The 12,293-nt window shown below is 37.3% G+C and overlaps 1 protein-coding gene across 4 annotated transcripts in view; it reads left to right on the top strand.

Moving 5' to 3' along the window:
• The window catches only part of GRID2 (glutamate ionotropic receptor delta type subunit 2), a 678,754-nt gene that overhangs the window by 393,426 nt on the left and 273,035 nt on the right, over positions 1 to 12,293 (top strand). For all 4 annotated transcript variants that reach the window (XR_005256716.1, XM_038134923.1, XM_038134925.1 and 1 more), the window contains exon 3: positions 822 to 1,106. Coding sequence is in view for 3 of the 4 variants with exons in the window: in XM_038134923.1 (XP_037990851.1) it covers positions 822 to 1,106 (285 nt within the window). In the remaining variant the exon portion in view is untranslated. The remainder of the gene's footprint in view (positions 1 to 821; positions 1,107 to 12,293) is intronic.

Here is a 12,293-nt window from a genome sequence, read left to right as displayed (position 1 = left end):
AGTATTTATTGATTGCATCAACATTATTCATGATAAACACCATTTTATTTATGTGGATGTCACTGGTGGTGTACTTAAGGCTGTCTACTAATGGGACCATTAGTTAGTTTTGAGGTGTTACATTTTGCAGTCAACTTGATGTCTTTCTTAAAGAAGTGAGGAAAGTAAGTGCATAGAAAATGTTCACTGAATTTTGAAAGCATTTTGCTATTTATAAGACTAGCTTGGGGGCGAGGGGAAGGTTTTTTGTCTTCTAGAGAAAAAGAAAAGTTTATGTGAGATATATACACTATATATACATATACCTCTTAAATCCCAGAATAAACTTCTTTTTTTCCTTGGACAATTTAATGCACATAATGCTATTCAGTCGTCTTCAAAAGTTGACAAGCAAGCCTGAGCTGTTATTTCAAGTTTTCCCTGTATAATGCAAAGATACTATTGTTCATGGAGCTGTTGTGCTAGACTTTGAAGAGTGCTTATCTCCTTGGGTGGTAATGTTAATTCTGTAGCCAGAATCAGTTCTTAGTGTTTTTGAGATGATCCAGTGGTGGGTTTCATTTCAAAGGGAAAATTCATTTCTGGATAGCACGGACAGGACAGTCTTCCAGCTTAGACCACAAGAAACCTCAAAGTGAATAGATTAGCTTTGTGATTTTGAGGAATTTTAGATCTGGATTACTCAATATGAAAATTGTACCCATGTTTTCCTTGATTGGACCTGCTGTGCTTCAGCTCCCAGTGTGTTTCAACAGCAACAGCAAAATAGGCCGTGTATACCGAACCGCTCTCACTCTGGATATCTCTGTGTTTTCTTACAGCCTGTGACCTGATGAACCAAGGCATCCTGGCCCTCGTCAGCTCCATTGGCTGCACATCAGCAGGATCCCTGCAGTCTCTGGCCGATGCCATGCACATCCCTCACCTCTTCATCCAGCGCTCCACGGCAGGAACGCCCAGGAGCGGCTGCGGGCTCACCAGGAGCAACCGCAACGATGACTACACGCTCTCTGTGCGGCCCCCTGTCTACCTAAATGATGTCATCTTGAGAGTGGTCACAGAATATGCCTGGCAGAAATTCATTATTTTTTACGATAATGACTATGGTAAGTGTTTATCAGGGTGATTTTTGTCAAATCCATAATCCTCTTGAAAATTGTCACATTACAGCTTTATAGTCTTCCAATAGATTCTGTTTTGCTTGTGAACATTTATGGTTGTGGCACCATTTCACAGCACCGCAGAGAAATCTATTTCTAAAATCCATCAACATTTACAGGTTTATTTGATAAGTCTTTGTTAGAGTTAGCTGATAAATTATGAACTTATGTGCTTTTCCATTCTAAGCATGTTTATGAAGCATAAAAGTTTTTAGCAAGCTCTCTTGGTTTTTTGGACAGTAGAAACATAAAATGACAATTCAAGATGCAACATGTAAGCTTTGCATTCTGTAGATTTGTTTATTGTGCGGTGAATCTCTTCTGTTTGTTGGCATATACTTTCTGGCCAGAATCTGAAGCGATGGTGAATGTAGGTCAGAGGTTTGGCAAGAACAAGGTGCTAGTCATAAATATAAAACATGTAGAAAGAAGTTCTTGAGAGTGAAGAAGTTGAGGAGGAGGAGGGCTTGGACACGACAGCGTTCCCTCTGTTTTGAGTTCATTCAGTGTTCCAGAAAGGTGCTGAATTGGTGGTTTTTGTGTGATAGAGTAAGTGTGACACAGATGGCGGTGTCACAAGACTGCACCATCCAGCTCAGTGAATCAGCCAATTTTGGCCCAAATCTTTTTTACAGCTGACAAGAGAAGTGGAAAGATTTCTCCAGTAGACTGCATTATCTAACAAATTTACCAATCTTTATTTCTGTGAAAAATTGCTTTGCAACCAGACCTGTTTTTTTCAGATGCATCCAATATTCATAAGTAATCATGACTGGCTTGGATGAGCATTTTAAAACTTATGTTCAAAGTTTAATCTTTGAGTTATAGAAAAATGCTCACTTCAGCGATTTACTGTGCATAATATCTGGTTCATTCTGGTCAGGTGTTATTGATTTTTGTTCCCTGCCTACATAATAAATTCTTAAATTAGAAGACTAGAAAGTGATGAATAAGAGAATTCTTTTCTATAACAAAGCAGCACCTAAAAGCACCAGCCATGGGATAAGGAACACACACACAAAAACCTCTAAAAATAAAAATAAACAAAAAAACCCTAAAAATCTCACAGCAGAGTATTTTTGCTCAGAAATTATGAGTTTGTGCATTTTACTGCCAGGTACCTATGAAGACAGCTATAAACTTTGAATTTAAGGGATTTTTTTTTTTTGCATGTATTTTTGAGTTTAAAAGCCTCAAGCAAATTTTATACTTAATATCTTTGAATAATTATATTTGAAAATACTGGGTTTAAATTATTCTAGTTTCATTATTTAATTTTAAAATACAGAACAGATGCCATGGTATTTTGTCCTTGGTGTCTGGGTAAGAACTTCATAATGGTGTGACTTATGTAACACAGATGCCTGCCTGCCTGCAAGGAATTAGTTTCAGAGCAATAACTCATTCAGCGACGCATCATCCTCAGATGTGATCAGTGGCAAATATTTGGTCTCTGTACCAGCCTCTCAGGCATTCTGAAATCAGTAGTCAACAATTAATACCATACTAACCAAGAAAGATTGATAATCTGACTCTGATTAGTGATCACCACCACAAAGACCAGGAAAAGGTGGAAAAAAACCTCAACTTTCTGCATTTAGCATATACTGAGAAGTCTGTCCCCTTTCTAACCATTTGTGTGGCTTGAGCATTTTTTTGCTGGGGGGGGCATGGGTAGGCTGTTTTTTTGAGGGTTAGGGGTGCGTGTACATAGTTTGGAATTAATACCACGGATAAAATTATTTAAAATGGAAGCTGATTTTTAAATTATCCTGTGACTCAGAGAAGAGCTATTAGCTGCGCGACGGTATGTTTCTTTAGACTGTATCAAGCTAAATCCTTGATTTCAACAGCCATCCTAGTGCAGCAAGCAATTTCTGTATTCTTTTGCTTCCTACTGTTTCTTTATAAGATTTTATTAAGATTTTATAAAGATGCTGATTTCATTGATGGTTTCCCACTCCATTTTTAAAATCAAACAGAGCAGAACTTTCAGATCACTATCTGTAACCTGAGGCCTCTCATTCTTTCCTTTGATCACTGGCTCTCCATTTCTTTTTCTTGCTCATACTGGAATGCCCCTCTAATCCTTTGCTACCCTGTTTCAGGCGAAACCATTCGGTTTCACCATTAGGTTTCAAAACCACTGTGTTTTGCCTGTTCACATCCTTTTACCCAGTTTTTGATCTATGACAGCACTTTTTCACAGACACGTGATGACATTTTTTGATTAGTAGTCACTAGAGAGTAATCTTGCCAGATTGTTATAAATATTAACAAATTATATCACTTCATCCCCTTTTCCTGCTATTTTATTGATAAACTGAAACAAATTTCTCATATGTTAGCAGTTTATATTTTCTCTTCCTGGATTCTCTATTGATGGAAGAAGAACTAGCACAGAGAGAGGGACAAAGAAATTAATGGCAAGAAAAGAGGAACTGGAATCACTTTTTAATGGATTACAGAGCGGATAACTCTGAATTCAGTATTTGCTATGCTTTGAGCAGCAGGTTGGACAGCGTGATGTCCTGAAATCCCATCCAACTCTAATAATTCTGTGATGTTTGAGAAAGCCATTCTTTAGATGGGTCTCTAGACGTGAAATATTTTTACAAAAGAAAACTATTCAAGCAGGAGTTTGAATTTTTAAAAAGAGAGTTGACCCAAGAACTCCAGAAGACTCTGAGGAAGGAAACATTTCCGTTAGCTTCTGTGCCTCTTTTAGAAAGAAGTCAAGACTGAGCGTGCAGATATGGAGCGGAGGTCCAGGGATAATCCATCCCCTTGGTTAGCATCAGTGCACCTAAGGGTGGTTGCAATTTCCTCTGGAAGATCCCAGTCCAGTCCCATACCTCACCTTCCATGAGAGTTTCTGCTGCAGTGTGACTTAATTATTTTCTCAGCTCATACAGACCTAAAATAAAATTCTTGCTAAAAGCTTTGCTCAGTATAACTTCTTGCAGCAGTTAATATTAGACATTTTAATACAACATTTAGTATTAAACATTAAAGTAGATGGGAGTCCAATACTTGCATTAGAATTGATTTCATATTAGGAAGAGATTATTGAAATGCTGTGCACAGCTGTGTGCAAAACTGACACCTGTGCAAGCAGTAATTTCTTGTCCTAGTGATATTTTTCATGTGCAGCGATCATTCCTTCTCAAGGTGTGTGTCATAACATGAAGTGGTGTCTCCATAGCAGTAAATGACACTTGACAAATAATGGGAATATAGATCCTGCTACGTGTTCATTTTTTTTCCTCATTGTTGCCATGTTTTTCTAAATTAGAAACTGTGAAAGCACTAATAGACTGACTGATTCCTCCAACCAGCAGAATTTCACTACTTTCCTTTCCAGTAAATTATTTTGTTTAGTCATTTAATTTAATTATTTAAAACAAAATACTTTGGTTGAATTACTGAAATTATTTCCAGCAATGATTTTGCTCTGTGGAAGAAAATGGGCCTTTCTTATTTAAAACAAATTCTCCTACACTAACATTAGGATCTTACCCCAAATACATACTGTGTTTAACCAGTTGCCTTGCACCTTTAATATAAGCTGAAAATTTTATGTGCCAATTATCAAAATCAAAAGTTTTAAATCCTATCAATAGAATTGCTTTTGAGTTTTATCTTGCAGTCTATCATAGATTGCTTTCCATTATCAGAGAATTTTTTATAATGGAAATGTTTTCTGCTGATCTGAGAATAATTTCCCCTATGTTATCCTACTTAAAAATGTCAAATTCTTATTTTGAATATAAGTAGATGAGTATATTCAGTTTTACTGTTTTAACACTACTGTACTAACATCTAAATCTTAGAAACTTCAAGTCTACTTAAAGGTCTTTACTGACAAGGAAAGTTAAGGCTTTGAAAGAAGCAATTCTTTCATTGAGTCATAACTAACTGGATGGTGAAAAGGTGAAGTAGAAATGCATTTCTGAAATAATTTACATTTAAGTTTTCAAATTATGTTTCTTTTCCAAGAAATTTGAAGGTAGGCTGACTATTTTAAGACAAAATGAAAGACACCTGGATAATTGTAAAAAACCTTGTTTTCCTGCAACAGTAGTGTTATGCTAAGTAAAGACTCCAGAAAAGCCATAGTCTTTTCTAAGTGGTAGAGCCTCCCCAGTAGCAAATGTAAGGCCAACATACAGTAGGAATTAATAAGTGGGGATTTGAGAACAAATAACATCTTGAAGTGAGCAGGCTTAGGTGATGTTTGCTGTATTTCATTTACTATAATTGTACCTCTAGTGTATAAATTCAGATGAACTTTTGAAATGCACAAGTTGTCTTTTCCCCAGTCCTTGCACTCTGCGAGCATGATCTAGACCAAACTCCCAGTGCTGTCAGTTCCCTTGTAGTCAGTGTGTTTTGTTCCTTCTGGTAAAACAAGTTAGGACCTGTCCAGGACATGAAATCTGATTTTGTTTAGGAAAATTTAATACATGGATATTAAAAGCATTCAAGAACAATTATGCACTTCTTTAAAGGCTGTTAAAGAGAGTCTTCTTGTGGAGATAAAGAGTAGGCAGCATGAAATGCAGCAGAATTATGCAGTAGACTGATGCCTTTCTCAAACTGCTATTAAAATTACTATCCACACAGTATGTAGAAGCCAAATCATTTAAGCAGCCAAATCAGCTCCTACTCGCTTCATTCTTGACTGCTCAGTTCAATGTGTAGGATCACTGTGCAGAGGGTGTTTGTACATCTCCTCCTCACAAGCAGATGTAGAGACTGGGAAGCTCCTCCTCTAGTCTGAATTTCTCCTTAGGAGCATCAGCACCCTTTTAGTTGAAGGCATTTTCAGATTGGACACTGTAAATGTATAACTTATCCCTTTGGAAATTGCCAAGTTTGGATTTAAAAAAAGAACCACTGCCATCTGTAAACATTTTGAGCAAGTTTGCCAAGTTAATAATCTTGATGGTTTCAAGTTCAAAGTGAGCCAAATGCAGTTTGAAACACCAAATCCTGCCTGATCCACAGGCTGGCCCATGACAGTGGCCAGTCACAACATGAAGAAGACAGACGCATTTCAAGGAATGAAATAGTCATTTGAGACCACAATGTGTGAGCCCAGGCCTTATAGGCAGAACGATTGAGCTTCAATCCCAGCACACTGTTGGGTTTTATCTTCGTGGTGTATCAACAAGGGACAAGTTTTTGCAATTTGTGTTTCTTGGGCAGTTTAGAGCTCACTGTATTTTCCAGGAAAAAAAATGTAGATACTTTTCTGTAGTAGTAAATTCTTTATGAAGAAACCAGTCAGTCACTGCAAGAACATAGTTGTGAATCTCGTGCAATTTACAGTGTAGGTATCTCTGCATTTCTGAGATGAAAGATAGAAATTCAAGCTGTTTGGAAACATTTATTTTTAATGTTTTGTTGCTGCTAAAGTAGATAGAAAGATTCTGCAATCTTCCTCTTGAAAGGGGGAATAAGACGTTTTCTGGAGAAGTAATTTTATCTTCATCCCAATTCTTTTATTGTGGTGATAGTAACATTTTAAAACTCTTTCTATATATTATATTAAAAGAAAAAAATTCTGAACCCCGCTTCTCTTTCCCAGTTTTTGGCCTGACCTTGTGTATTTCATCCCAGCATGCTTTTGATATGCAGCAATCACTGGAGATCAATGAAATATTGATGAAATATTTACTAGTTCCAGAACTAAGATATCTTTTCTTACAGTTTTTTGACCTTCCAACTAATACTGCAAATATTTGGCAATGGATATTTGCCATTCCCTTAGGCATTAATTTAATTTTAACTTTAGTAAAGAAGAGAAAAAAAGTAAGCATTAAGGCTGTGGAAGGGGATTTGCTCTGTGAGGCGGAAGGAGGCATTACCGTAGGAAACAGAGGTTGAAGAAGTAATTGTCAAGACTTGTCTGGAGCAGAAGGGAAGAGGTTAGCCGTAAGAAAGACTTGAGTGGGCATCTGTCTTGAAAAACTTCCTCATGGATCTCCCTTCTTGCTCCTTCATCATATGCAGGGTTTTCAGATTATTTCTGCACAAGGAAAGGATGAAGGCAGTGTTGTGAGGTACCTGGCCAGTAGAAGGTGTCTCAAACTCAGTTTGAGAGAGGATTTTGGAGAAAGAGACAAAATAAAATAGAATCTTAAGGAGAGAGCAGTGACGTTTGCATTACTGAGGAGTTCAGCCTAAGTACACAAGTTTGTGGAACTATGAAGATAAAAGAGCATTATCTCCATCCCTACCCCAGAAAGGCAGTGGTTTTCAAATAAATTGAGTGTAATTCTGTAGAACTGGAGTGCTGTTCTTGAAGGATCCCAGCAAAACAGGGATTATACCCGCAATCTGAAAGGCTGAGCTGCTTGCAGAAAGGCTACCTCCTGCATTTTAAGAGGGGTGATATTCTGAGATGATGCCCATCTCTATGTATGGGCCCCAAATTCCCAGCATTTCCTTTAAAACCAGTATAAAATAAGTGATCCACAGGATCACATATGCTTTCCTGCGCATATGTTTTCCAGATATAAATATGATGACCACTGACATAGATGTGCTTGAAACCATAACATTTTCTAATCGTTTTAAGTTTTAATGCAAGTTTAATAAAGACTCATAAAAGAATCATGCTCTCTTTAATCGATTGCAAATGCTTATAATTACCCTGAGGCTGTTTTCAGCTGCTTGATGACTATAATATTCTCAAGTCTGTCTCCAGACAGTCTTAAAACTGTTTATTACTCATCTGGCTCTTTGCCAGCTTCCCGTACTCATTTGCTTCACTGTGCCTCAATAAACATGTAATTAATTCAAGCTTATTACCGAACCTTTTTTTTTTCCATTAGTATTTATTACGTCATTCAGATAAGGAAAGGAGCATTGATTTTCATCTGTGTAACTTCAGTGTGTCAGGTGAGAACTTGTGTCACATCTTGCAATTGCTGATTGACTTTACCGCTGCAAATTGAATATATCATTTGGCGACCCTAAAATGATTCAACTTCTGAATTCTCTAAAATTTCTCTAGTGGAAAAGTGGACATGCTTCTCCTTTTCAGTCACAGAACACTTGGAGGAACATATTGTAGAAACTATAAGGGAATATGTAGCAAGGTAAGAGAGTGTTTGTCACTCCCTTATGTTGCAGTCCTTCGGGAGGGTTTGGCTAAAGTGTTCAAAGATGGGGCCAAAATAAAACTGTAAGCATTTTCCCAATATCTGTGCAGTGGGACAACTCTGTAAATGAGGTATTATTTTGGGGTTTTGCAGAGGTACAAGATTTCATTTGTAGATGCTGCTGGCATCAGAATAACAGTAATTTATTTAAACAATAATTGAATACCTGAAGCTTGTAGTGATATCTGCCACTGTTTGCTAAGTATTTTTCAACTCTCAAGATGTTGTTCTGCCTTCTCAGAAGTATTAAAATTAAGTTTTTAAGTTTGTATTTTGGCAGCTAAATAAATGAACAGTAATCGAATTAGAAAACTTGGGAGAGAAGTAATTTTTGCACATTGAGTTGAAGAAATTATATCACCATTGAGGAAAAAAAAAGCATGAATTTGGCACAAGAACATCGTAAATGTCAATTAATATCATAAATTGAAAAGAAAACTTGTCTCTGAAAGTTTTAACCAGTCAAGAAAAACAGTAAGCAGAGAGACAGGAAAGAGCTAGAAACTATTTATAGCAGTGTACCTAAATCTTAGTTTATCAGCTTCGCTTTTGTAGGTTATGTTCTTCACAACACCAGTTCACTCATAAAATATTCCTCTTTCTATACTGTAAGCTTTTAATCAACTGGCAATGTTCTTTAGGAAGAGATTGATGCAGAGTCAGAGAACATTTTAAGGAAGTTTAACACACACACAATCTTGGAATGGCTTGGGTTGGAAGGGGCCTTAAGAACCATTTAGTTCCAATGCCCTGCCCTCCACTAAACCAGGTTTCTCAGAGCCTCATCCAGCCGGACCTTGAAAAACTCCAGGGATGGGGCATCCACAGCCGCGGGCAACCCATGACAGTGCCTTACCATCTTCATAGTCAAGAATTTCTTCCTAATATCTAATCCAAATCATTCCTCTTTCCTTTTGAACTCACTACTCCTTCTCCTATCACTGTAGTTCCTGGGGCAGAGTCCCTCTTTGGCCCCCCTGTAGCCCCCCTTTAGATTCTGGAAGGTTGTTGTGAGATCTTTACACAAGCTGCTCTTCTGCAGATTGAACCCCAACTTTCTCAGCTAGTCAAATAGTCACAAATTATTTACTGCAAGGACATTCTCTTTGTTGTTCTTTACTCCATCTCCCTGGAAGGGGATGCACAGTTCCTCATGCTTATGAGAACCAACAGGGAGTAGCAGTGACTTACAGGGAGAGCTGGTGAATTGTACAGACAGACTTATATTAAAAATTAAAAAAAAATATATATAGTTGCTATTTAATAAAGACTTTTATCTACACAGAAATATAAAGTTTTGTCGTACAGGATTTGCACATAATTTTTTATGTTTGGCATGATTTGAAGGTACTAGGCAGGGAAAATTCATTTCTTTGCTAGAGATTATTTCACTCAAAGACAACCCATAGAAGCCTTTTGGAAATCTCTAATGCAAACTGTAGCCAAAAGGGAATTGAATGAAGAGACAGAAAGCAGGTTATATATTCAAAAGTACATGGATAGAATTTATTGCCATGTCAGCCTCCACTAGTGATCACAATCTGACTTCCTTTCTATTTTTTAAGAAGTTACAGTAACAGCAGATACTCTGGAGGATTAGTTCTAGCTTCATTCTTATTTATCTTTTTTATTCTTTGCTTTTTCCCTCTTTCTTTCCAGTCAGGAAAAAAAAAACTCAAAGGAAGCATCTTATGTCAACCCTCAGTAAGGTTCAAAACCGAAGTCATGAAGAATTTGAAAACTGCAAATGTTCACATCTTTCCCCCAACGCAGATTCAGCTGCTCAAAACTATCTGTATTGATTTTACTTATTTAAAGAATAATTTCTAATAACACATAATGTGACACAAAAGTAACTAATGTAAATGACATTTGAACAAACCTTTAAAATAGGTATTATATAGACATTTCACTAGTGCTAAAATAGTTCATATCAAACAACAAAAGTTGAAATCATCTGCTTATATTTTAATTTGAAATGAAATATCTTCAAAAAAAAAGTATACAAGAGTATTTTTTTATTTTTTTGCAGTTCAGTGATACTAAAAATTTGGAGACAAATTGTTGTCTTCTTTTTTATCTGAAAAATTTCAGAAAATTGCAAATAAAGGGGGAGAAGACCCCAGTCATTTGTTCCATTTATAAATGTCAGTTTCTCCCAAGATATATGTCCACTTCTTAAGTCGCAGGAATTCTGATAATATAAATGAGTTTTTATATGTAATTAAGTATTTGGGCTTGAATTTACTTCTCATGAGTTTGAACTACTGCCATATTCTTTGAAGTTAGATCATCCCACTGAAATTGCTCAGGTAACTGGTCCTTCTTAGTTCCAAAATGATAATAAAAAAAGAGCTGGGATGATTTTTTTATAATTAGTTTTAATTTGGAGGTACAACCAATTACATATACGATGATTAATGAGAGGCAATCCTCCTGCTGTGAAAGTACAATGAAGGACTGTTAATCAATTATCCTGCTAAATTGTTGTTTTCCTCTGTCTGGGTCTTAACCATGTTACTAGAGACCAACAAGTGCACAGGAATGCAAACGCTTTGCACAAGACTTTGCACTGAAGCTGCCCACCTCCCTAGTGTACAGTGCATTACCACAGTTAATCGTTGCTGTCATGTTAGCCAGTGTTGTGGAAGGAGGAATCACTGTGGTAGATTGTAAAGCTATTCTTGATAAGAATTTGCACAGAGTTATTTGTTATACAATGGCTTTTCTCATGATCTGTACAAATAGAATGGTCTTTTGTGCGAATCAGCCAGTGAATATTTATGACAGGCACATTCACCTTTACCATCACAGCTGAATCAGTTGGTATTTATCAGCCAGATACTCTGAGGAGAATGTTCTCACATCTGAAATGCCATCAGAGGGAGGATGAGTTAATGACTGTAAGCCAGGCTTGAGATAACCGAAGTGAGTGCCTTGTGATTTAGGTGGAACACAATGATACAGGTGGATGGATTAATTTATTCCCATTAGTGAATAGTGTCATCTTTCTCATCTCCTGATAATAGTGTGAACTGAAAAAAAATTGTATGAACTTTGCATCTACCTGTAGATGTTTCTTTTTAATAAGGGTGTGAGAGGTACTTAGTTATGAGTTATTTAATATTTGCCATTCATTTTATTCAAGTTATAAAATCTTCACTGTGTATGCATCCTGGTATTCCTGTATGAGATGCCTGAAAACCAGCATGTTTTGTTCTAGGATGCCCTGATTGCTGGGCTTTCTCCAAAATGGATTAGGGGACTTGTTCCCTCTGTATCCCTCTGTATAAGACAGAAATGACAAAGTTATGGGGGGCCAGAGAAAATAAAAAAGTGAGATGAGATCTGGTCTCATGATTAAACAAAACCTTGTGCAAGAATCATAGAATGTTCTGAGTTAGAAGGAACCCACAGGTTCATTAAAGTCCCACTCCTCGCCCCGCTCTGAACAGCCCCACAAGTCACACCACGTTCCTGAGCGTTTCCAATAAATGGTTCTTATGGTTTATGTTCGGTGAGGTCTGAGTGCTCCTGCCAGGCTGCTCATTTAAGAAGATTTAAACCTGTAATCTGTGAAGGGCACTTTTCCTGAGCATGTTCTGTATTTAAGGTACTCACATGTTTCTTGTGCTTTCTTCAGTATCATAAAGGTTGTTCAGTGAAAAGAAGGTGTGTGAGTTCATACTTCATTTCCTCAATTCTTTCTTAGATCAGAATGCACAGTAGCTGATGCAGTAATGACAAATTTGGTGAAGCTGTCACTTGAATTCAGATCTCAGCTGGAGCAGTGTTACACTGAGTACCTGCAACTGAATATATCAGCCAGCTCTGCAGAGCTTCAGAGGCTCTGTTCCTTGAGCTCTCCTCTGCAGGACGCTCTGCATGTGCGCTTCAGCTGTGACCACAGCCAGGCTGGTGCGCCCAGTGCCAGACCAGCTGTGCACCACCAGTGCAGGTC

This window comes from Motacilla alba, chromosome 4 (genome assembly GCF_015832195.1).
Source record: "Motacilla alba alba isolate MOTALB_02 chromosome 4, Motacilla_alba_V1.0_pri, whole genome shotgun sequence".
Classification (NCBI taxonomy): Eukaryota; Metazoa; Chordata; class Aves; order Passeriformes; family Motacillidae; genus Motacilla; species Motacilla alba.
The sequence above is the reverse complement of the archived record's forward strand: the minus strand, read 5'-3'. Positions and strand labels throughout refer to the sequence as shown.